Here is a 24950-nt window from a genome sequence, read left to right as displayed (position 1 = left end):
CTTGTGATTTGTTCTTTCTTTGTCTTTTGGAGTAAAATTTTTAGTGTGGAAGCAGATAATTTGAAAAGTGGTTACAGTATAGTATTTATATTTGCTAGTTGTTAATTCTTTCATTTTCGGAAGAACTACCTCAGGGCACTGATATTACTCCTTTTGTTTCCATCTTAATTTGACTATTCTCTGCCTACCTCAGACTCTGAGTTTTGAAAACAGCTCTTCTGAAAGATAATCATGAGTAGAAAAAACAGTCTTGAAAACCAGAGCACTGAGAAGGAATGAAAGAGGGTCTGGTTTGAACAAGTGGAGGGGAACCACTAGAGGTGCCACTGCTGTTGGCATCCCCTGCCGACGGTCGGGGTGACTGAGGCGAGTCTCAAGAGTCTAGCGCCAGCCTCCCTGTTAGTCAGCTCACTCAGCACCATCACAGTAGCTTAATCCCAGTCTAGCTTTATTTAAGACCATTTCGCGCCTGGACTGTAAGTGTCCAAAGCAGAGGTTATGTGGGTGTTACTTAAATCTTTTCCAATTGTTTATCACTGTTCCTAGCACACAGTTGGTGAATGAATATCAGGTGAATAAAGGATGAATAAACCTGGCAGACCTTAAATAACATTAATTTGTCCTAACAAGTTTCCATTTAAGGAAAGGTGGGCACCTTTTGATAGTTCTTAGTTCGGGCTAAAGAGAAAGGTGCTGGTGAACATAGTAAAGAGTACACCCTATTGAGACAAAGGCCATAGTCTGAGAAATAATTGAGAAACAACTGAGGCAGAAAAGTGGGAAATGAGCCAGGAGGTCTGTCTGTATTTAGTGTTAATCTGGAAATCCTGGGCAATGCGATAGGGAAAGAAAAAGATTATAAATTTTGTATTGGGAAAGAAGGTCATTTTCAAATATGAGATTGCCTGTGTGAAAAACCTAAGAAAATCATCTGAAAATTTTTGAATCGAACAAGTATTTAATAAAGGGTCAGTTATAAAAACATACAAATTTCTGTGGTTTATACACTAACATTGATAGCGACTAGAAAATATAATGGAGAAAAGAGTACAGCAGCCCTGGAACCACAATAGCAGTGAAAACCTGCAGCTGTTGGGAGCGGGCAGGGTGGGTTCATCGCTTCCCAAGAGCCCCGTCCCCAGAGATCTGCCTCTGTTTGGCTCAGCTGGCTCCTGGGGAAACCATGTGGAAAACAAACAGTGGCAGTTGTTTAACACATCAGGTCCCTGGGATGGCGATACAAGTTGGGACAACAGGAGGCTGACCAAAAAATTTTAAAGGAAAACGTGGGAAATTGATGTCCAAAAGGGGCTTGGGAAAACTGGCATTCCTGGGGCTCTAGAAAGATGTGCAAGTGCAGGGCTGTGAACGTGTCCAGGAAAGGCCTGTGCGAGTGAGCCCGGACCTGTCACCTCCAGCTGGTGTTGAGGCACCGTGCAAGCAGGAAGTGAAGGCTGCGGCAGAGGTGTCAACCGCATGAGGGGATGTGAAAACAGACTCCCCCCGCCCCCCCCCCCGCCAACACACACCAGCCCTCAGCAGATACTGGGAGATGAGTCCAAAGTACTAGAGAGACCTCTGCCCAGTCACTAGCTGACCAGGTCGGCTAACTGAGCAGAGACTTCAGAGGCAGCACAGAGCAAAGGATATAGCTTTTAGGGGACTCACCCAAGAAGGTTACTAAGCGAAAAATATCTAAGCTGTGGAGAGGGCTCTTACAGTGTTGCCACGGTATTATTTTAAATGTTCGGTTTTCAACAACAACAGAACATGAGACGTTCACAGAAACAGGATAGTATGGGCCACACACGGGGAAAAAGCAGTCATGGAAAGTGCCCCCAGGAAGCCCAGATGTAAGTAGACGGAGACCTTAAATCAGCTATTATGTAAGTATGTTCAAAGAAAACCGTGTCCAAAGAATTCACGGAAAGTATGAGAATGATTCTCAGCAAAATAGAGAATGGCAATAAAGACAAAAATTATCAAAAGGAAATAAAAATTCTGGAGTTTAAAGTACAGTAAGTGTAATGTACATTTCACTAAAGTTCAACAGTAGATTTGAGCAGACAGAAGAATCAGCAAACTTGAAGATGAGTCACTGAGATGATCTCATCTGAGGACAAAAAGAACAGAATGAAGAAGAATGAACAGGGCACCATCTTACACACACTGAAGTCCCAGAGGGGAGGGGGAAGCAGGGCCAGAAATTACATTTAGGAGATGATGGGCAAGCATGCTCGGATTTGATGGAAAACATTACACAGTAAAGAAACAATGGACTCCAGGTGGGATAAACTTAGAGAGGCCCACGCCAGGCACATTTCAGCCAAAGGGTGGAAAGTCAATCTTAGACCATCTCCCACAAGGATTCTTCGATGAGATACTGCTGACTGCTTACCTGAAACCACAGAGGCCGGGATGGGCGTGACGATGCAATGTGGTGGAAGAGCCCCACCTCCAACAAGAGTCCTTCAGAATGAAGAAGGGTGTGGGTATCCCCAGGTTCTCTTTTTTCACTGTTGTTGGCCCACCTGCCCTGTAAGAACCACTAAAGGGATGGATGTCTCTGCATCCATACGTCTCGTTAGATGTCCTCTTGTTTCTACCTGGAGTGGCCCAGGGGCTAAGAGCGAGGTTCCCAGGTCACGCTGGGAGCATGGAGGCTCCCACACTCAACCCGCCCCGCCCCATGTGACCTGGAGCAAGTGCATCATACATGCATGCAGGAGTGGGCACGCATATGTGTGTTGCGTATGCACGTTGAGTGCATACATGTGCCTAGTGTGTGTGCATGTATGTACTGTGTGTGCATATGCATGTTGTGTGCACGTGTCTATGTGTAAGTATGCACGTGTATGTTTAGCTCCTCCAAGACCATCTTCTCAAGCCCAGGGTCTCAGCCTGGATCCCCCTGAAAGTAGAGCCTAAGGCGTGGCTTGGGTGCATGTGGTTGTTCAGAATGTGGGCCTGTGAGGGAAACTTCTTCCTTTTGTTCTAGTCTCTGAAACAGTTTGCATAAGACAGTGATCATCTGTTTCTTAAAAATTTGGTGAAATTTGCCTATAAAAATTTCTGAGCCTGATGTCTTTTAAGAAGATTTTGATTACCCATTCATTTTAACATTTTGTATTAGTTTATTTTCAATTCCTTATCAAATCAGTTTTGAAGATTATCTACCTCATGCTTTCCAATTTATTGGAAAACTATTTCTTATGAATTTAATATCTTTATTATATTTGTAGCTGCATCTCCTTTTAATTTCCTGACATTGTTTATGTGTACCTTCTACTTTTTTCTTGATTAGACTTGCTAGAAATCCACTTATCTTACTAGTTTTGTAAAGACCTTGCTTATTATTTTGTTATATCAATTATTTTTGTTTTTGTATTAAATTCTGCTCTTGCCTCCCTTTCTGTCTTCTTTGGTTTACAGAGTTGAACATCAAACTTATTTTCCATCTTTCATATTTTTTATTTTTATTTATTTATTTATTTTTTGCGGTATGCGGGCCTCTCACTGCCATGGCCTCTCCCGCCGCGGAGCACAGGCTCCGGATGCGCAGGCCCAGCGGCCACGGCCCACGGGCCCAGCCGCTCCGCGGCACGTGGGATCCTCCCGGACCAGGGTACGAACCCGCGTCCCCTGGATCAACAGGCGGACTCCCAACCACTGCGCCACCAGGGAAGCCCTCCATCTTTCTTTTAAAACAATTACGTTCATTTAAGGCTAGAAATTTTACTCTACATCCTGCTCCAGCCTCACCTCCCAAGTTTTGGTAAGTACACACTTTCATCTAGATCTAGGCATGTTCTAATTTCTATTGAGATTTACTCTTTATTCCTTGAGTTACATAGAACTCAAGGAGTAAGTTTCAAAGCATGATGCCCCACCCCCCCTTTTTGGTGTTGGTTATGAATTTAATTGCACTGAGGTCAGAGAAGATGTCTACACAACATTGATTCTTTGGGGGGAGATTGAGCTCATCCCCTTGCCCCTGTCTTTGCCCTCCTGGCCCCTGATCCAGAGCAAGTCTTAAAGGATGTTCTGAGACCCCACTCCATGGGGAGAGTTGAGATTTTGAGATAGTTCCTGCGACCAAATGAGAGAGGGACTTGATGTGGCTGCTGGTCGGGAGCTGTGTCTGGGTCTGTGGCTCCTGTGCCAGAGGCACTGGGTTTTGAGCCTTTCTGCTTCTTTTCCTGGGCAGGTGGGTCTGCCTGGCCCTTGGCTGCAAGCAGACAGCCCAGACCTGGTCTCGGTCCTCCGTGGGGCATGCCCAGCCCACTTGCCCAAGGAACCTCACTTGCTGCACCTGCCTGTCCGTGGCCTGCACCCTCGTGGCCTCAGGACCTTGTTCTGCATTCGTGTTTGAACCATTTATGCTTCACTGGCACAGAGATGCATTTTCGGTTTTGTCTGTTTGCATCCTATCTCCCGTAGCTGCTAGGAGCAGGGGAAGTGAGCAGAAGCATGCACTCACTGCGCATCGTAACCCACAACACTCATGTCTGTGTCATCCTGCGAGAAAGGAGTCACCTGACAGTCTTGGGCTGGTGACTGACGCCTCCTCTCCCTCAGAAGCCTTGGTCCCACCAGGTGGCGCTGCCACCACTGTGATGCCTTGCGGCTTTTAAAGGTTCCCGTAAGGAGCCATTTCATTCATTTCTGCGTGTATTTTAGAGCCAGAAGGAGCTGCTAGTTGTTACAGCTCTGCCTCCCATTTTCCAGGCGAGGAGCCAGGCTCTCAAGGAAAATGATTTGCGCAGGATCTCGTAGCTAATTGCCAGAGCCAGGTAAGCCCCACCAGCGTGCCTTACAGGCATCTCAGGATGACAAACTTGCCAAATAAGGAGGCTTCCTCTAAACTAGAGGCATAGCCAAATCAAAACACAACAAAATACTTGCAGTAGAATTATTCTCACAAGATTAAATGGGTTGATGGTCCATTACTTCAGTTATTATTTTACTAAACTATCTCAATATCACAAAAATATTTAGACCATCCCTTGAATTTAATTTTTCAGTAGCAGCCAATAATTACAGTTTCTTTACTCTTTCACAAATGGACTTGTAGGAAAATATCCAATAGAAATAAGATAAACAGAGTATATGGTATAAAGTGATTTAACAAGATAGATAGTTAATGTTAATTTGGATAAGACAAGACTAACCTCTGAGCCATTTACTATAGGTGCTCTTAACATGTGTATTCCTGGAAAAGGCTGTGAAAGGCAATCTTCACTTTCATGCAGACAAAACGCTATGCAGAGGGCTCTGCTCCTGACTAAGGGGTCCGGGTAGAGTATTTCATAGAAATTGCTGGCAGATTTAGCTGAGTGTGAGTGACACATGGAGGAGCCCCCGCAGGAACAGCAGTGCTCAGGGGCCCCTTTCCCACCTCCCGGGAACTGGCCACCCCGTGCCTCTGCTGTGCAGTGAGAGAAGCAGACACAAAATGCCACACAGCATGTGATTCCTAGGAAATGTCCAGAACAGGCAGATCCACGGTGGCCTTGGGGCCAGCTCGTATTCCTGCCTTCTCAACACTCTCCCCTGGTCCCCTGGGTGCACGCGGGACCCGTCCCCACCTCCAGAGAGCCTGAGCGGGCTGGTCTGGGGAGGCCCAGGCTGGGTGTCAAGGACTCCAGGGTGATTGTGGTGTGACTCAGGGGTGAGAACTACTGTTGCCGGGTGCGGCTCCCTTCCGGAGGCTTCTTCAACGTCCTGCTGCCCGTGAGCACTGCCCAGGGCTGTGGGCTGTGCAGATATTCCCACACCAGCCCTGCTTTCCCACCCCAGTTAACTCGGATTCAAATCCCCAGCTTGGCATATCTGTGTTGGTACTCACGCTGGTGAAATTTGTTTATAACAGCTTTATTGAGATACAATTCGTATGCTATAAAATTTACCCTTTTAAAGTGTACAATTCACTGGTTTTTAGTATGTTCATGAGGTTGTGTGCAACCATTACCACTGTCTGATCTCAGTTCATTTTCATCACCCAGAAGGAACCCTGCACCCACTAGCAGTCACCCCCGTATCTGTCAGCCCCGGCAACCCCTAACCTACTTTCTGTCTGTGGATCTGCCTGTTCCGGACATGTTGTACGAATGCAATCACTCTGTATAGCCTTCTGTGTCTGCTTCTCTCACTGGGCATCGTGTCTTCAAGCTCATCCACGTTGTAGCCTGTGTCAGAACTTCGTTCCCTCTAAGGCTGACGAATATTCTGCTGTCTGGATGGACCCGTCTTGTTTGCCCATTTGTTGGTGGACGTTGGGTTGTGTCCAGTTTCGGCGGTGCTGGTGCACTTTGAGGGCACAGTGATCACGTCCTGTGTTGGACGTCTGGCTGGGAAGGGTGCTGGCAGGGTGCTTTCCCCCACCCAGGCCATGCTCACTCACTGTGTGCTCAGCACTATCGGTTCTATGCTCGTGCCACTCAGGTTTTCTCTCTCTCCATCTTTTCTGCTATCGACTTCTAACCTGCACATTAGGATCACCTGGGGATCCTAATACTCGTTAAAAACACTAATGCTCGCTGTGTCCCCCAGTCGTCTGACTTAATTGGTCTGCACAGGTATAGGTTCGTGGTCTCATAAGCAGCTCACTAAATTCCAAACGGCAGCTTGGCGGAGCATGCTTTGCTTGGGCCATCTATCTCGCTGTCCTCTGAGTGACCCATGCAGGAGACCCCACCCAGCTCTGCGGTGGCCTCCCCGGGAAGAGCTGCCCCGTGCCCAGAGCCGGGAGGAAGATGAAGGCGGACAGCTCCCCTTTCCCCTCATCTTCCCAAGGTCATCACGGCAGGGGGCATGCAAATGGCGCCTACAGAGGGGCGCTGTCTTCACCCTTCCCCCCCTCCCCGGTGTTTCACTCGGGTCTCTCAGTCTGGGGCCCAGTCCCTAGGGTAGGGCAAGGGTGGGCATCCGGCTTCCAGTTGCTTCTGCTTTTTCTTTCACTGTTGTTCAAATACATCCACGTTTCCCAGCCTCAAACTTTTAGTGACAGAGACAGTACAGTATAAAATCACAGAAAGAAGGACGTATTTCTGCACGTGACTCCTCTTTAGCCCTGAGCCCGCCCCCTTTGGGCTGTGGCTTCAGAACCTCCTTGTTTTATCCCTTTCTACCCAGGAGACAGGACCACGGAAGAGTGGACACGGGGATGGAAAAAGGGAGGAAAGGGAGCAGGTTCGGCGCCCGGGAGGGCGTGAGCGCCCGCAGCCCGTCGCGCGTGCAGGCAGCTGTGGGTTCCGAGGCGGGAGTGGACGCCTAGGACGGGGTGACCGGCTCCAGAGTGAAGAGGGGGGGCTGAGCTGGGGCGTGGCATTCGGGGAGCCGGGGCTGCGAGGAAAGGCGACGGGGTGGGGGGAGGCGGAGGGGCGCGCTAACCGCCCGGGGACACGGCCGGCCTCTCCACGCGCCCGGTGGGGCCCTCCTGCCTCACTGCCGCAAGCTTCCTGACAGACCAGGACCACCCCCAAAGGCTCTGCTTTCATGTTGTTGTAACGACAGTATTTTTGATCTCATGGGTTTAATGAGGCACGTGGTCAAGTTCATTTCACCTGTTTGTTTTCATTTTTGCTAGTGAGGTCCCTGGGGTCACAGCTGCAGCTGTGGCTCCCGTCATTTTGCCATTGGACAGCACTGTACCGGGCCGGCGGTGACCACCCTCCCCCTCCCCAGACCGCCAGTTAGTCCAGAATCCCCTCCGGAAGGTTCCAGCCTGAGGGAAGGCAGCTGCAGGGCTGCATCCTTACAGAGAGCGGCTGGGCAGGAGGGGACAGGGTTTTGCTGGCGAGGGCCTGGGGGTTCCAGGGCACAGCGGAAGGATTTCTGACGTTGGGGTGGGTGGGGAAGGGCTAGCACGGGGTCTCATGGGGACCGGGGTTGGGAGGTGGGCTGCAGCTTTGCATGGCGGCCGGCTTGAACAGGGCAGGGGCCCAGGGCACCTGCATCACAGCCAGGCCCTCACAGCAAAGCCCAAAGCCTCAGGACGCGGGGTGATGGGCTCACGCTGGACCCCTGGGGACAGTCTTCCTCCAGGCCCTGACTCCAGGTGGAGGACAGGCCTGGGGTGAGCCTGGGGCCTTTGCTGCTTGACCCTGGTGTCCGAGTGGACCCATGGCCCCCATCTTAGAGATGCACTCTGTATTGCTCAGTTGTTTATAAACAGTTCCCGAGGCTTTTCCAACACAGTTCATTCTGATTTGGCCGATTGGCTTAACGGTGAGGTCTGGATTTATGGATCACATTGTTTCCATAAACTGAGTGAGTGCCATCTGCAGCTCTTCAAGGTGTGAGAGAAACATAAAGCAAGCAATAGAAGATTTTATTTAAAAGAAGTTGTATTGGCAAAAGTGCCTTGAAATAAAAGAGTAACTGGTATAATTAATAGTAATTCAATGTATCTGGCTAAAGGTTTTTTGGAAACCGAGAAATGATTTTAAGTGACTGGATAAAAATTCTTTTTGAAATTCAGGTGGTTTCCAAGTTTTTGAACAAAAATTGAAGGAAAGCCCAGTCAAGTTATTAGCTGATACAAGTTAAATTCAAAGAAATTGATGATAGATCAGTATGTGATTTTTGGCATTTTATTAAAATACATTCAAGGAATAAGGTACATTTCTATTAATTTTTTTTTCATTTCTGTCTGCTTTTTTTGGTGTGAACAAGTTTTCTCAGTATTTACATCTATTAAAAAATAAGAATAGAATATTTATTCTTAGAAACATAAATTGATTGAAAAAATAGTCTTAACCACAGCATTAAGAGGTGTGTTTCAACAAAATTTTAGTTTTATATTTGATAAGTACATATCAAATTTATAATCAGTTTATATGGCTTTGATCTATTTGTATCCCTAATTAATAAAAGTGTGAATCTAGAGCATTTTGGTCACGAGATATTAAATATGTATCTGTATATACGTATATGTATTTATATATATATATATATATTTGCTGGAGACATGGTCCATAGAAGCTGCGTAGCAAAAGTAGATGCTACGTTAGGACAGAATTATGTGGGAAACGTGGAATTGACATATGCGTTCACGAACACTCGTTGTCCAGTTGCTAGAGAATTCAGACATCACTTGATATATATAAAGGATGATGTCACAGTTTTATTTTGAGTCAATCTTTATGTCAGAGATTGCATCCATTTCAGTCATTTAAGGCAAGACAGATTTTGATATCAGGCTAAAAAATGTCAGGATCCGAGCTCGCGTGGAACAGGCGGGGCCCGGGTACGGGCCCGGGAGTGGTGGGCCTTGGGGGAGGGGCTACGGGCGGGGTGGGGCTCGGGCGCACACTGGGAGGCGGAGGCGCACGCCCTCCGGAGGCCCCGCCCAGACGCTTCCAGTTCTCGCGAGAGCGGCGCGTGATGACGCGCGGGCTGGCGGAGCGCGTCGAGGGCGCCGGCGCGCGGGTTTGAATCTGGTCCGAGCGCGGGAAACTGCGGGTCCCGGGGACGAGGTGAGTGCCGCGGTGCCGGCTCGCGAAGGGCTGGGGGCAGGGGCCCGGGAAACAGCGGGGTCGGGCAGGTCGGGCCCCTAGCACCACAGCCTCCGCATGGGCCGTGATCTGAGCCCGCGGCCCGGCTGGCAGCTCTGAGGTGGCCGAGGAGGTGGGCACCGGGACCGGGAGCGCGCCACACTCCGCGCCTTCCCTCCAGGACTGAATTTAGAGGATATCCAGCCTGGACCCGGGACTGACACTGGACAGGACCCCCAGCCTGGGCTGGGAACTGACCCCGTATGGGACCCCCTGAGCCCTGGACCTGGGACTGACCCGAGACGGGACCCCCCCGAGCCCTGGACCGAGGGCTGACACCGGACAGGACCCCCAGTCCTGGACCCGCGACTGACCCCAGACAGGACCCCCAGCCTGGACCTGGGACTGACCTCAGTTCCCTGAGCCTCCGTGCTCTGGGAAACCCGTCCTCAAGTATCTCTCCTACGTCTGAGATGAATGGTTTGATCCAGGTGACGAGGGTTTTCCATGGTGACAGTGTGACAGGGATCTCTTTTTAATGCTAATCTTAATTCAGTGCCAGACCTCCTGTGTGAAGAGCACAGTGCCATGGGGACGGTAGCTGCATGGTGGGATGGTCTCTCACCTAGAAGGTAGCTCTGGCTGGAAGGGTGAGGTCTTGTGCACATAGTAGTGCGTCACTTTGAGAGAGAGAGATTGCGCGTAAGTTAAGAAATTAGTAACCCTTGAAGAACTACAGTCAGAGAGACAGTGGGGAGTGTGACAATAAGTCTGGTAGTCTAGTGGCAGTGGATTACTGTGGTTAAGACCAACATGCGAAGAATTACACTTGGAAATAGAGCAAACCAGAAAAGTTAGCAGAATCACAAAAAATCCAGGAGGGTCCCCAGTTTAAGGTATATGATTCCATGCAGTTGATCGCACCTTTTTGGAATATTGTTTATTTAAACTCTTGAAATGGCACTGGCCATTATCACTCATCAGGCTTGTTGCTGGTGGCCCTCCTGCCCGCTTAGCCAGTCACAAGTTATGCTCATAGCTCAGGCATCTGAGTTGAGGGGTGAGGTTACCACACTTCAGTGGTACTTATGTGGAGAAGTTATTTTCTATCCTTGTTGGTTTAATTTAAATGCTAAGATCTTGGAGTTCTGTATTTAAGATGACTCTATCCCCATAATTATTGCCGTTGGTACCAGTAATTTTCCATATTGCTCTCCTTATGACCGCAGGAGGTTTTCACTTATTTTTAAAGTGAGCGTCCTGTTACATGTATGGTCCATCATTTTGCTATTACTTCATTGGACTGATGTCTTTCAAACTGGGCACTGCTAGCACTAGGTGGTGTAAATGGAAAATACGATTTGTTAGGGGAAACACGGGCAGGGAGGGAGGTTGCACACAGTCCCTGAGCTCTCGTCCCGCAGGGGTGGGGAGGAGGGTGCTGTCGTTGGGAGCACCTGGTGCACACCCTAAAAAGCTCCCAGGTGAGCCCAGGGCCACACTCTGCGTAACAGTGTGACTGTGACAGGGATTTTCTTGATGGAGGAATGGTGCTTTAGGAAGGAGAGTCTTCAGGATTTAGCAGCTGGCCTTGGTCTGTTCTGAGCTGACTCAGACCTGAAGGAGCATGTTGCGAAGGTGCTGAAAAGGGGGAGGAGGTGAGCCTCCTAGAGCTGTCGGGTTTCTCTTTCCTTGGTTGAGAACTGCGTTAACATTCGAAGGAAACATGATGTTATGTTGTTACTATTCTCAGGAAAGAAAACATGGAAGTTATTTTTATTTTAAATTAATTTTTATTGGAGTATAGTTGATTTACAATGTTGTGTTAGTTTCTGCTGTACAGCAAAGTGAATCAATTATACATATACATATGTCCACTCTTTTTTAGATTCTTTTCCCATATAGGTCATTACAGAGTACTGAGTAGAGTTCCTTGTGCTGTATAGTAGGTCCTTATTAGTTATCTGTTTTATACATAGTAGTGTGTATATATCAATCCCAGTCTCCCAGTTTATCCCTCCCTCCCCTTTCTCCCTTGGTAGGGAAGTTATTTTTTAGATATTATAACTTGTTTATGTCAGAATATTGTTAGAAGCTGTCTATCATCGGTGGTACAGGGATTTTCTTGCAGTTTTGGATACTAACTAATGTACCGAATTATATCTTGTAGGGAAAGGTATATTTGCAAATGCAAGTTTCAATATGATTGTGGTTTTTACTAGGGTTACAGAATAAATGCCACATGAAAAACAGTTTGATCTGCCATGGAAAAACGTGAGACATTTGTACAAGCAGTGTCTAAGGAGCTGATTGGAGAATTTTTGCAATTCATTCAACTTGATGTAAGTTTTATGTTTAGCTTTATTGTGTTTGTGACTGTTAATGTAAGACATTTTCCTAAAATCATTATATCCACAAATGAAATATAGTCATCTCAGTGAATCCGTAGGGTCTAAGGTTTATTTAAAAAAGTAACACAAAACTATACTCAAATAGACCTGCTGATGGGCAACTACTCCCAAGTGGTATTCCCTCCTTTCTTTTAAGAGGGTTGCTGTAAGGATGCTAAGTGGTGTAGTGCAGTGTGCTTCTAATTACTTAAGTCTTTACTGACCTCTTGCTACGTGCGTGGCACAGTGAGGAAGACATCCTTTTTGTCCTCGGTTATCTCCCGGGTTGTGGTGGATTCAGGCGTGAAACTAGAGCAGGGTAAGGGCTAAGCTGGGACAAGGATGGGGAGGGTCAGGGTAGTTTTATCAGGGATCTGAATGGGCTGCGTGGAGACTTGGGGAGAGAATTCTGGACAAAAGGGAAAGACAGAGACCCTTGAGCAGCTCGGGTGAGCAGAGGAGGCTGGTAGGATTAGGATGGAGAAGTGGCCTTGGAGGGCCCTGGGGGGCTGCCCCGCCCCTTGCCTAGTGAGGAGCCCTGCCAGTTCCACCTGCCCCTCCTCTCCAGCGTTCTTAGTCTTCCCGTATTCTTTTTGCATCATTGGAGAGTCAGTTGCAGGCCATGTCTCATTATCCCTCAGTATTTCCCTGGGTTTCCCTAGAACATAGACACTCTCCCATAGAGTCACAGTAAAACCTTCAAAGAGGGAGCTGGACGGTCACCTGCAGGGTGTTTGCGGGTCTTTTTGCCCAGTCCCGTATCACACTCTGTGCTCCACTGTCTGACTTGCTGGTCTCTTTAATCCAGAGAGTTTCACAGCATCCCTTTTCATGACTGACAGTCTTGAGAAGTGCAGGCAGCAGTTCTGTGGTCTGTCCTTCCTTTACCCTTGTTTGCTGATGTGGTTAAGTTTGTTTATGCGTTTTGGAGGAACTGCGTACATAAGTGGTGTTAAGACCTCCTCACTGGGTAGAAGTAGTTGACGATTCTTGCCTGAATCGATTATTACTATGATAGCTACAAAATTGTGATTTCCCAATCTCATATTGCTTCTGTATTTATTCATTGCTATTATCAGTATGGCCTCGTTGATTCTTATCTTATTCAAAGGGTTACTATCCCTTACTGTCGCCATTTCGGTGCTCAGATTGTACCAGATTGGATTCAGGGACGAAGTCATGGCCCATGTTAGGTTGGAGACCAGAAACTCAGCATGCAGTCCTTGGTGTGGATGCATTATTATCGGTGTTGCTTTTGTTCTTACTTTAGCGCTAGCATACTTTTGTAACCTAATTATAGACCTGGAGATGGTGGACATCTGGATGGATTGATTTCAGGGAGGGTTTTTGCTAAGTGGGTGAAGATTACTTTAGCAGGACTGACTGGGGGGAGGAGGAATCTGCTACTTTCTGCCTGATAACCCCTTTGCTTTTCCCTTTTAAGAATGGACTTTGTGAAAACTACAGCCAAACTCTTGAACTTGTAACTAAGTTAGTGCATAAACTTTTCGTGAAAACTACAGCCAAACTCTTGAACTTGTAACTAAGTTAGCGCATAAACTTTTCGCCAAGGCTAGAACTAATTTTTTGCATTTGGAATGTAACAGTTGCTGTTTATTTTGCAGAAAGATGCTTCTGACCCTTTCAACTTAAGTGAATTGCTAGATGAATTGTCAAGGAAACAGAAAGAAGAGCTGTGGCAAAGACTCAAGAATTTATTAACAGATGTGTTGGTGGAGAGCCCGGTGGACGGGTGGCAGCCAGTGGAAGCCCCTGGTGAAGGCAGTATGGAAACAGAGCAGGGGTCAAAAATGGTAGCACTGGTCTTTCAAAAATCAATTTCCTTTTTCTTTGTTAAAAAATAATTGTTTTTTGTGTATAATTGAATTTTAAGTTAAGGAAAAATTTAAAGGTAGAAGTCAAGAATATCAGAAGTTCAGCTTTAATTCACTTTTTAGAATAAGTGTCAAATGTGGCTTGATTTTCTTTTACATTTAAAAATTAAATTTTAAGTTGATTTTAATTTACTTGTACTCTGATTTTTTTTATTTATAGAAAAAAAACATAGAAATAATTCATGCAATTACATCTGTGATTCTTGCTTCTGTGTCTGTTATAAATGAAAGTGAGAATTATGAAGCCTTACTGGAGTGTGCTGTTATATTAAATGGTAAGTTGACTCAGCTACAATGTGGCGTGTGTATGAGTGGTGTCTGAGTGACACTTGGTACAAGGGACCCTTCAGCAGCGGAGAAGCGGAACTTTGCAGTCAAGCTCTTGTACTTCAGCTAAAAGAAAATGAGCAAAAGAGCATTCTTCTAGGCGCTATCCTGAGTAATTATTTAGTGTAAGCCACATATAAATGTTTCACATGGTGAAAATGTGCGTTACTGAGCAACTGACTGCTGTTTAGGGGCTTTTAGAGATGTCTTATTTGACCTTCAGGACCAAGGATAAGAGCTGATAAAGGGGAAGCAGTCTGATTATAAATTTCTCAGCTAGTGATTACTGCCAGACATTTCAAGTTAGCCCAGCATTTGTGACATTGCATTTGTTTCTTTAAGTATGTTATGAACATGACCTGAGGAATAATTATTGACTCTTAGGGGAGTTTTACTATACTGATATTTATATCATGGACTTTTCAAATTTTAACTAAAGTGTAAAACTGTAGTTATTAGTTTAGTGGGAACACTAGTCTGAATTAATGAGAAGATCTGATTTTGTAATATTATATGTGTAAAATTATAGATATAAAAGATGCAAAAGTAACTTTTAGTAACGTTCTTTAAGAAAAATATCCCAAGTACCCTCACCTCCACTGTGTGAATCTGATTAGTTCCATGTGACAGATTCTCAGCACCACTTGGTTTATGTATCTGTGTAGTATGCTGTTTTATTAAGAATTCTTGTGTTGGAATAATGTGTCTTATTAAGAAGTTACCCTAACCAGTATGGAAGTGGCTCCCAAATGCTTGTGGGTGTTGCCACCAGTTTATCTTCAGTCTCCCTACATGCTTTATCAAATGATGAGTGCTACTATTGTGCATCAATCCCTGGGGCTTCCCTGGCGGCGCAGTGGTTGGGAGTCCGCCTGCCGATGCAGGGGACGTGGGTTCGTGCCCCGGTCCGGGAGGATCCCGCGTGCTGCGGAGCGGCTGGGCCCGTGGGCCGTGGCCACTGAGCCTGCGCGTCCGGAGCCTGTGCTCTGAATGGGAGAGGCCACAACAGTGAGAGGCCCGCGTACCGCAAAAAAAAAAAAATCCCCATTAATTCAGGAATTTTACATCAGAGTAATGGCATTCGGATGTCTGTGGATTACAGTTATGAGCACATTATCAGTATCTTAAATTAGTTCTTGAGCTCTTCTGTTAATAACAGTACTGTAGCTTTTGTATTCGTTATAATAGTTGCTTTTACTGTTTTTCACCAGTGAGCCAGAACTTGAGGCCAACAGACTGAGGGGTGGTTGTAGTGTGTTGCTGGTTACTACTGCTGAGCGTTGCCCTGGGCGTCTCTACACTCAGATTTGGAGCCCAGCGTCTGCCTCTTGTAGATTAGGAGTTTGGACAACAGGCCCTCTCTGGGTCTTCCAGTTCTAAAATTCTCGGTTCTACTGGGTCTGCTTTTTTTTTTTTTTTTTTTGTGGTACGTGGGCCTCTCACTGCTGTGGCCTCTCCCGTGGTGGAGCGCAGGCTCCGGACGCGCAGGCTCAGCAGCCATGGCTCACAGGCCCAGGCGCTCCGCGGCATGTGGGATCTTCCCGGACCGGAGCGCGAACCCGTGTCCCCTGCATCGGCAGGCGGACTCTCAACCACTGCACCACCAGGGAAGCCCTGGGTCTGCTTTTATAACAGTGGAAAACAATTTTGTAATTAACACCATTTGTTTCGCATAACTAATGTGTACAGATCTTTGGCAAGTTAAACATAAGCTAATATTTGCTTGGCAAACCTTTTAAGTCATAGTGCTCTACACAGCTGAATATGGCCTAACACTGGTTCACTTTACTCATCGCGCAATGACTGCTCCATCGTAGGTATTTTGTACGCGCTACCTGAGTCTGAACGAGAGCTACAGGGCTCCATCCAGGATCTGTGTGTGATGTGGTGGGAGAGAGGCCTTCCTGCCAAGGAGGACATGGGGAAGACTGCTTTCATCATGCTGCTGAGGAGAAGTCTCAAGACGAAAACAGTGTGTTTGCTTTCTCAAGTACATGCTGCGTGTTACTTGAAAGTGCAGGTGTTTATACCAGTTAGTGATCGTGTTTGCTCGCCAGAGGCCTGGCCCAGTGGCTTTCAGTTAGGGTTTTGCACTGGAGGATATTCAGAGGTGGGCAGTCGAGGGTGGGCAGAGGCTCCACGTGTGGTCGTACGCAGGCTTTCTCCCCGTCTTCCTCGGTATGTGGCCTTTGAGAGGCTGTCCCCATGGTGGGAATTGCTCAGGGAAGGACAGAAGGGGGTGGGGTGGTCAGGGAGGGCCTGCAGACCCGAGGGGGCGCTGGGCAGGAGGGCAGCCAGGGTGGGGCTGTGGACTGCAGCCCAGGCCTGAGGAAGCTTCGGCGGGGCCAACAGAGGGCATGGTGAGGGTCGAGTGTAACTTGGGCTGTTTCTCATCCTTCAGTCTTTGGTATACAATTCAGAAATCCAGAAAAAGAGCAGTATTTTTCCCTGATCAAACAATGGCAGATACTTATGTTCATCTTAGAAAATTGGGCAAATGAAGAAGAGGGAAAATGAGGAAGAGAAAAATCGTCCATAATCCCACAGCCAAGGTGACCCTTGTGATTCTAGGGATCTTTGGGGATTTCTCTTTGACCGCCCCCCTCACATCTTTACTTACTTGTCACAGGTTCCTACAAAGGTACCTACAAAGTGAAATTTGTAGGTCAGTGGCTTTGGACTTGGAGCTCTTGGTACACATTGCCAACAGCTTTCTGTAAAGCTCGCAGCTGGTCCCGTTCTTACCACCCGTGGGAGAGTCCGTCTCACTGTGGTCTCCCAGGAGCAGTCAGTTATATGGCAGAAAAGAACATTTTTGGCCATGTCCTCAGCTAGTGCTCTGACTTTCTCTGCTGGCCATAGGAGTGATTTGAAAAATCCTGGTTTGTGTCAGAACTTAGCCTTAAGCCATCACTGGTTTGCCTTTTTAAAATCCATTTTCACTGCCCTTTTTGTTCAGCTTTTAAATCAAGACTCTATTTAACGTCTTCCTTATGTTCTACACCTGTGCCTTTACCACAGTAGCCGCTAGCCACACAGGGCCATTTACATTTCAAGTTAAGAAAGTTAAAGCTTTGTTTCCTCGGTGGCACCAGTCCCATGTCAGTTGCTCCATAGCCGGCCGTGGCTGATGCTCCACACTGGCCAGCATAGACTCATCCTCGTCGCACAAAACTGGCGAGCAGCACTGTCTGTCAACGTCTCTGCTTGCTTTTGCCTAGGTTTTAAGAAAATGTTCTCTAGAGCTCCATGTGCAAATTTTAAGACGTTTTCTCTTGTCATTATTTCTTTTTTTGATGATACAAAATAGTCTCATAGTTATTTTGAAATGTGACCTTACCCTTTATAAGAGAAAAACTCAGGCGTTTTTCTTTTCATGTCATTCCCAGGGTGCAGACATCTGTCGGCTATGGCGTATCCATCAAGCTTTATATTGCTTTGATTATGATTTGGAGGAAAGTAGAGAAATTAAAGACATGCTGCTCGAGTGCTTCATAAATGTTCATTATATCAGAAAAGAAGAGGTAAATGGTTTTTCTTTTTTGGTGTGTTTGTGAACTGCTTTTTAATGGAAGTTTTTCTTAAGTTCATGTGTTTGCTGTTTGCATCATGCTCAGTGTATTAATAAAAGAGTCAGCTTAACTATCAAGAGCTATTGTATTTTTTGCAATTCATTTTTACTGCATGGCAGTGTTAAGCAAACGTTTTCCAAGTCCTTGCGTATTTCATCATTAAATCAGAAGGTAACAGGTGGCTGTGGGAATCCTGGGGGAACCATGATTGCATTTTAAATTAAAAATGAATAAAAATAAGGTTGAGCAAGCACTTCCCCATGGATCTGACCCTCTGCCCTAATTCCAGGTTAATTGGCATATAACTCAAACCCATCATCACACAGTATTCTTGGTTTCTTTTTCCTACCCATCCAATAAATCCAAAGAGAGACTTCTGGCCCAGTGCTACATTGTCCACTGGTGGTGACTCCCACATGTGGCTATTGAGCAGGCTCATGAAATGTGGCCAGTCCAGTTGTGGCCTTGAGTGAAAACTACACACGGATTTGAAACTTAATATGGGAAAAGAATGTTAAATATCTCACTAATAATTTTTATATATTTATTACATATTTAAATGATACTTTGGATATATTAGACTATATAAATATATTATTAAAGTTAATTTAATCTTTTTTACTTTTATTAATGTGGCTACCAGAGGATTAAAAATTGCAGAGTGGCTTGTCTGGTTCTCTTGGACATGTTGGTCCGTTGTCTTAGGAGTTTTCTGTAGTTGTTGTAGATCGACTGTATCTCCATGCGGGGATGCAAAGCCCATTTTTTTATTATAGAATGTAGCCTTCTTCTGATTACTTGTGGCCTGACAGATCTGATTGGAGGCAAAAGGAGGCAGTTGTCACCCCCCCGAAGGATGTGTGGGGAAGGACCTCCCAGAGGAGGGGGGGGCCCTAAATGAAGAGTTTGCTCAAGGTTTCACCCTCACAACTGGCCAGGGGAGCGAAGGATTTGACCCCAGTTTGCCCACTCCCCACGCACAGTCTCTGCTGGCGAGGTTAAAGGGCTGTACCAGATGACTGGCCACACTGGCCAAGACCTTCAGCTCTCAGGGTCAGAAAGTCTGTGTTCAGACCCCTGTTTGTCCACTGAGTAGATGGTGACCTTGATCACACTCCTTTCAATCTAAGTATTTCCTTCTGTAAAATAGGAGCAGCAGGTGCCCTCTCCCAGGATTCCCTTGAGCGGCACACGAGGCCATTCATAGAGCTTTTAGTGCCTGCAGGACAGGAAGTGCCTTGATTGTGCTCTTGCTACTCTCCCATCATCATTGTTGGGAAGACGCTGGATGCATGGCCTCTGCCCTGAGTATCCCAGGGTTGTGAAATTTGGGAGAGTAAAGAAGTTACGAGTGGATTCAGATAAATAGACTTTATTTATATTGACTTATACATAGCAGTGGATGAAGTGTGCTTGTCTCACACATACATATGTGCAGGTGTAGACATAAATATATACGTGTGTGTCTTAAAGCTCTCTCTTTTTTTAAATTGATGTGCTCTTTTGAATTTAAGATATCTAAACTTAGTCTCCTTATCAGTCATTAATTTGGTCATGTCAGTTTCCAGTCATTCTTGGTAAACAATGAATCTCTACTCTACTGGCAAGTTACTTCCAGTAAATACCTTTTTTTAAAGTTTATTTGGCTGCACTGGGTCTTAGTTGCCACAGGTGGGATCTTCATTGCCACATGTGGGACCTTTAATTGCGGCATGCATGTGGGATCTAGTTCCCCGACCAGGTATTGAACCTGGGCCCCCTGCATTGGGAGCGCAGAGTCCTAACCACTGGACTGCCAGGGAAGTCCCAGTAAATACTTTTTAAAAAACTTACCTGTTGCAAGCATATGGTTACCCTGCCTTTTGTATCAAAGTGTGTTGTGTGTCTGTAGGACTCCAGACACTGGTGTGCTGGTAGCAGTGAGAAGGTGATGGTGCCCTTCACAGGCAAACTCTGGGCAGATGTATTTTATTCCCCCTGTAGAGAGTAAATATAATCTTCCTTTTTAGGTTCACATGTGTAATCTAGTAGTATGCATAAAAATTAATATTACATGATATATGTATGACATTTATAACTACATATAATATATGGGGACTATATGTATTTGAAGATTCTACCTTGGCAAATACTCAGCCTCTTAACTTCATAAGCCCTCGGTTTTGTCGTTTATAAAAGATGAAATGAAGTGATGTTCAGTTCCATTCCCACCCCAAGATGCTAGGTTTCAAGCATTCTTTGATTTTAGGTTGTGGAGACATCAGGACAGAGCCAGAGTGAAGTGCTGATGCATCATTTAACTTGACTACTGGGCTGTGGGGTAGCTATCTGGGTCACCCTGTGGTCGGATAGGAGTAGCCCAGAGGTGCCTGCTGCTCCGCCCTCCACGGGGAGCCTCCCACCTTCTGCTGCTGCCCAGCTCGGTCCCTCCGAGGCTCCCGCCGCCATCCCCACACAGGGCTGCCACCGGAAGCACTGTGCTCGAGTGCAGCTTCAGTGTGTAGATTCTAACTTAGAAGTATGGATGCTTCCTTGTTGGGTGTAGCAAACTTCAGTGTTACTACACTTTCAAAGAATGTTTGTTTTTTGGTTCCTGGGAACTTTTTATTTGGTTGCAATTTTAACATTATATTCTATTTTTTTAATTTATAGGGAAGAAGATTTCTTAGTTCTCTCTTCAACTGGAATATAAATTTCATTAAAATGATCCATGGGACCATTAAAAACCAGTTACAAGGATTACAAAAGTAAGTAGTAAGGGTAATTAATATTTTGTGCTTAGTGTGGTTTTGAAAGTTTCTATGTGACCTGACTTTTTTTTTTTTCGGTACGTGGGCCTCTCACTGTTGTGGCCTCTCCCGTCGCGGAGCACAGGCTCCGGACGCGCAGGCTCAGAGGCCATGGCTCGCGGGCCCAGCCGCTCCGCGGCATGTGGGATCTTCCTGGACCGGGGCACGAACCCGTGTCCGCTGCATCAGCAGGTGGACTCTCAACCACTGTGCCACCAGGGAAGCCCGAGTGACCTGACTTTTAAATTATATTAATGCATTAGAAGCTTAAAAAATTATCTCTTAAACTATTATTTATTATGTACTGTTGTATCACTGGATATTTTTTTTCCTTGCTATAGGAAACCATTTTTTTTCCGTAGTGACACTGAAATTAAGATTTTACTTTGTGGTAGTTCTTTAAATAGTCAAATTATTTACCAGTTAAATTTCAGCTTCAATCATAGTAAAGCCCATGTCACTAGCACTTTTGATACCTTTGGACGTAATGTGCACTGTGCAGTTTCCCGTGGACTGAGCTATGTGGTTGGTGGGAAGAGCCCTTGGAGAAGGGGCTTGGAAGCATGCCCTTGTGCGAGCTCCCAGCCTCTGGGCCCTGAGAGCATTTGGAGCTATCTGCTGGATTCACGGCCAAGTACTTAATCTGCTCCGGGGCTGAAGGAGGCTGCATTTTTTATTTATTTATTTATTTACTTATTTATTTATTATTGGCTGCGTTGGGTCTTCATTGCTGCGCACGGGCTTTCTCTAGTTGCGGTGAGCGGGGGCTACTCCTCGTTGTGGTGCACGGGCTTCTTATTGTGGTGGCTTCTCTTGTTGCGCAGTACGGGCTCTAGGCACGTGGGCTTCAGTAGTTGCGGCACACAGTCTCAGTAGTTGTGGCTCTCAGGCTCTAGAGCGCAGGCTCAGTAGTTGTGGTGCACGAGCTTATTTGCTCCACGGCATGTGAGATCTTCCCGGACCAGGGCTCAAACCCGTGTCCCCTGCACTGGCAGGCAGATTCTTAACCACTGTACCACCAGGGAAGCCCGAGGCTGCATTTTAAAACCAAATCCTTGTGTTTGCTTTGGCAGCGCGTATAATAAAATTGGAATGATACAGAGTAGATTAGCATGGCTCCTGTGCAAGGATGACACCCAAATTCGTGAAGTGTTCCATATTTTTTACAGATTGCCTACAAACACATGAAAGGATGCTCAACATCACTAATCATTAGAGAAATGCAAATCAAAACTACAATGAGGTTATCACCTCACACCAGTCAGAATGGCCATCATCAAAAAATCTACAAACGATAAATGCTGGAGAGGGTGTGGAGAAAAGGGAACCCTCTTGCACTGTCGGTGGGAATGTAAATTGATACAGCCACTATGGAGAATAGTATGGAGGTTCCTTAAAAAACTAAAAATAGAACTACCATACGACCCAGCAATCCCACTACTGGGCATATATCCTGAGAAAACCATAATTCAAAAAGAGTCATGTATCACAATGTTCATTGCAGCACTATTTACAATAGCCAGGACATGGAAGCAGCCTAAGTGTCCATCAGCAGATGAATGGATAAAGAAGATGTGGCACATATATACAATGGAATATTAGCCATAAAAAGAAACGAAACTGAGTTATTTGTAGTGAGGTGGATGGACCTAGAGACTGTCATACAGAGTGAAGTAAGTCAGAAAGAGGAAAACAAATACTGTATGCTAGCACATATATATGGAATCTAAAAAAAAAAAAACCGAATCCTCAAACTCTTGAGGTGGGCCTGGTTACATCAGGCAGCTGTGTAAGTATTGAGCCGGGATGTGATTCTGGATCTCTGATTGTTTACTAGAATGCTTTCTCCTGTTCCCTCATTTGCAGAATGTTTAGGTTGAACCAGCAGATTTTCCTAATTATGGATCTAAGTCAACCCTGGTATTTTAGGGCTCCCTGTACCTGAGCGAACTAGTCCGGAAAGTCCAAAATGACTTCAAGTCAAAAAGTGTACTTATATTTAAAGGCTTTTTACTTAAGGATTTGGTTCTGGGCTATGTGTCATAGTTTTATAGGAAATAATAAAGTTCTGGGGAAGCCGGACTGAGAAGGAAGAAATGGTTTGCTATTTCAGTCCTCCTTCTCTGGACTTTTGTTTTCTACTTTCTGCTGCAGGTGGATAACATATCTCTGTTTTGCAAAGCACTAGTCCAAAACAGTTTCTTCTTCCCTAGGAGAGGAGAGTTCCTGAAATGATACACATTAAAAATATAATTCTTCTGACTTGCATTAAAATTTTTTGATTTTTTCTTCTAGATCTTTGATGGTACACATTGCAGAAGTTTATTTCAGAGCTTGGAAAAAGGCTTCAGGGAAAATATTAGAGGTATTTCCTTTTCGTTTTATGAAATGTTAACGTTTTTATTGTGTTCTGGTTACTAAATAAGTAGCTGCAGTAGGGCCATTTGAAACCTGTGCTGATGCTTGTCTGTCACACTAAAGCCCGTGGTGAGCGTCCTCCACGCGCATTCAAGGCCACGTCCGTGCCTGAGCACAGCCTCAAGATGCCGTGACTCACTGTGCTCTGTAGTTTGAGTGGAATCAAGACTTTTGCCCCAGGCATTTTGGCAGCTCTAGACCTGTAGTGCCCAGCCACATGTGGCTGCCGGGCCTCTGAAACGTGGCCAGTCCAAACTGAGATGGGCTGTAAACTCACCAAACTTGGAAGACAGTGTGGGAAAAGAAGAATGTAAAATATCTCGTGGTTATTTAAAAAAGAATATTGATTGCATGTTGAAATGATAGTGTGTTGGATATATTGGGCTAAACAAAATATATTATTAAAACAAGTTTACCTTTTCCTTTTTCTGATTTTTATGTGGCATCTAGAAAGTTTAGAATTGTGTTTGTGGCTTGGGTCCTGTTTCTTCTGGCCAGTGCTCCTCGGTACCCTCTGGCCACCTCTTTCACATCATCTGAGAATTTAAAGACTGTGTTTGAATACAGCTAACCTTTAATGACTATAACACCTACATTCTGGCTGTGTAATTCACAGTCACAATTAAACATTCACAGGCTCTTTTGGAAGAAAATCAAAAGAAACTGTCTTTGTCTGATATCCCTTATGTTTTTCTCATACTAGGTTCTTAGATGTGTTTTTTTCCTTCTGAGAGTAAAATTTTTACTCTTAAGTCATAAAGGGGTCTTTCCTCCTGGGGGAGCAGGTCCTGGACTGGTGGAGGTGGGGAGAGGGGAGGTTAACCACCGGATGTTTGGAGTTGATTTCTGCCCACTCTGCTCTCCTGCCCAGCTTAAGCTTTGGTTACCTATACTGGAGTCTATCACTGACATCTACTTCTAGAAAACTAAAACTTACCACTTCTGTTCCCCTGCTGACAACTTGTAGAATAGTTTTACAGTGTATAATTTTTTGGAGAAATGGCAGAACTGGGACAATTGTTATGCATTTTTTGCATTGCTTTATTACTGCATGAAACTTGTTCACAGGAAGGAGTATTTGTTCCCCTTTTCTCCAATAGTGGTTTAAAAAATAGGAGTTTGTAATTTAAAATTTAATTTTGACTAGATCTGTACCAAATTAGTACTAGCAATTTGTACTTCTCAGCTTCACTCCCTTCCCTCTCTTCCCTCTGTCCCTTCAAGTTTTTAAAGCAAATTCCAGACGTGACACCTTATTTATGTGTACTTCAGTATGCATCTCTAAAAAGTATGGTTATACAGTGCCATTATCATACTTCACAAAATTAACAATAATTCCTGCGGATTTAAAAAATTAATTGGGTCATATTTAAATTTCTCTGCTTTGTTTAAAAAATGTCTTTTTATAGTTTTTTTTGGAATCAGGATCCAGCAAGTCTCCCAATTGCATTTGCTTGTTACAGCATTTAAACCTCTTAGAGCATTCCTCACTCTTCTCTTTAAAAAAAAATGTCTGCCATTGATAATGTTGAAAAGCCTGGGTCAGTTGCAGGATGTCCATGTTCTGGTAGTTAGCTCTCAGGGGTCAACTTCTGTGGCCCAGATACTTGACTGGCAGTGCCGTGTGTCTCCCATGTCATCGCAAGTCAGACAGTTCAAAGTTAATGGAGAAGAGGTAAAAATGTTAGTAGCAAATTTTCCTGATCTCCTTCCCTAAAACCATGGAATCCTGGGTATGGAGGCAGAATGCAGGCTAACACACCAGGCCTTCACAGTCCTGGCTTGAACGAGGAGCTGCCACATCCCCGCCCCTGCCCCGCCCCTCTCTGTGGCAGCCCTGAAAGGTGGTGTTTTGGTCAGTTTGGAATCATGGCCCCCACCTTAGAGGTAGTTCATTGTCTGTTCTGGGGGGGCTCTTGGAACATATCCAGTCTTCTGAGATTATCAGGATGACTCAGGAGAGGGTGCTCCCCAGCCCCCCTCAGTCTCTGAGCCCTGTCTGGCTTGAACCAGGCTCCAGTGCCCTGCTATTTAGCACAAATGTGATATTTCATCAAATAAG

General features: G+C 45.6%; 1 protein-coding gene and 1 non-coding gene across 4 annotated transcripts in view; both read left to right on the top strand.

Annotated features, from left to right (window-relative positions):
• The first annotated feature begins 9365 nt into the window (after window positions 1–9365).
• The window catches only part of NCAPG2 (non-SMC condensin II complex subunit G2), a 61881-nt gene continuing 46296 nt past the window's right edge, over window positions 9366–24950 (top strand). Inside the window, exons 1-8 of one of the 3 annotated variants that reach the window (XM_067747599.1) lie at window positions 9366–9479; window positions 11720–11839; window positions 13513–13701; window positions 13943–14057; window positions 15927–16081; window positions 17499–17633; window positions 20334–20428; window positions 22766–22835. In XM_067747599.1, coding sequence (XP_067603700.1) covers window positions 11762–11839; window positions 13513–13701; window positions 13943–14057; window positions 15927–16081; window positions 17499–17633; window positions 20334–20428; window positions 22766–22835 — 837 coding nt within the window. In that variant the 5' untranslated portion in view covers window positions 9366–9479; window positions 11720–11761. Of the gene's footprint in view, window positions 9480–11719; window positions 11840–13512; window positions 13702–13942; window positions 14058–15926; window positions 16130–16459; window positions 16662–17498; window positions 17634–20333; window positions 20429–22765; window positions 22836–24950 lie in introns of those variants that run through there. The other 2 variants (XM_067747598.1, XM_067747600.1) reach the window with 2 other exon arrangements.
• Window positions 21528–21634, top strand: LOC137229612 (U6 spliceosomal RNA). Its single transcript, XR_010945769.1, has one exon. It is a non-coding gene; the product is annotated as a U6 spliceosomal RNA (small nuclear RNA).

This window comes from Pseudorca crassidens, chromosome 8 (genome assembly GCF_039906515.1).
Source record: "Pseudorca crassidens isolate mPseCra1 chromosome 8, mPseCra1.hap1, whole genome shotgun sequence".
NCBI lineage: Eukaryota > Metazoa > Chordata > Mammalia > Artiodactyla > Delphinidae > Pseudorca > Pseudorca crassidens.
The sequence above is the reverse complement of the archived record's forward strand: the minus strand, read 5'-3'. Positions and strand labels throughout refer to the sequence as shown.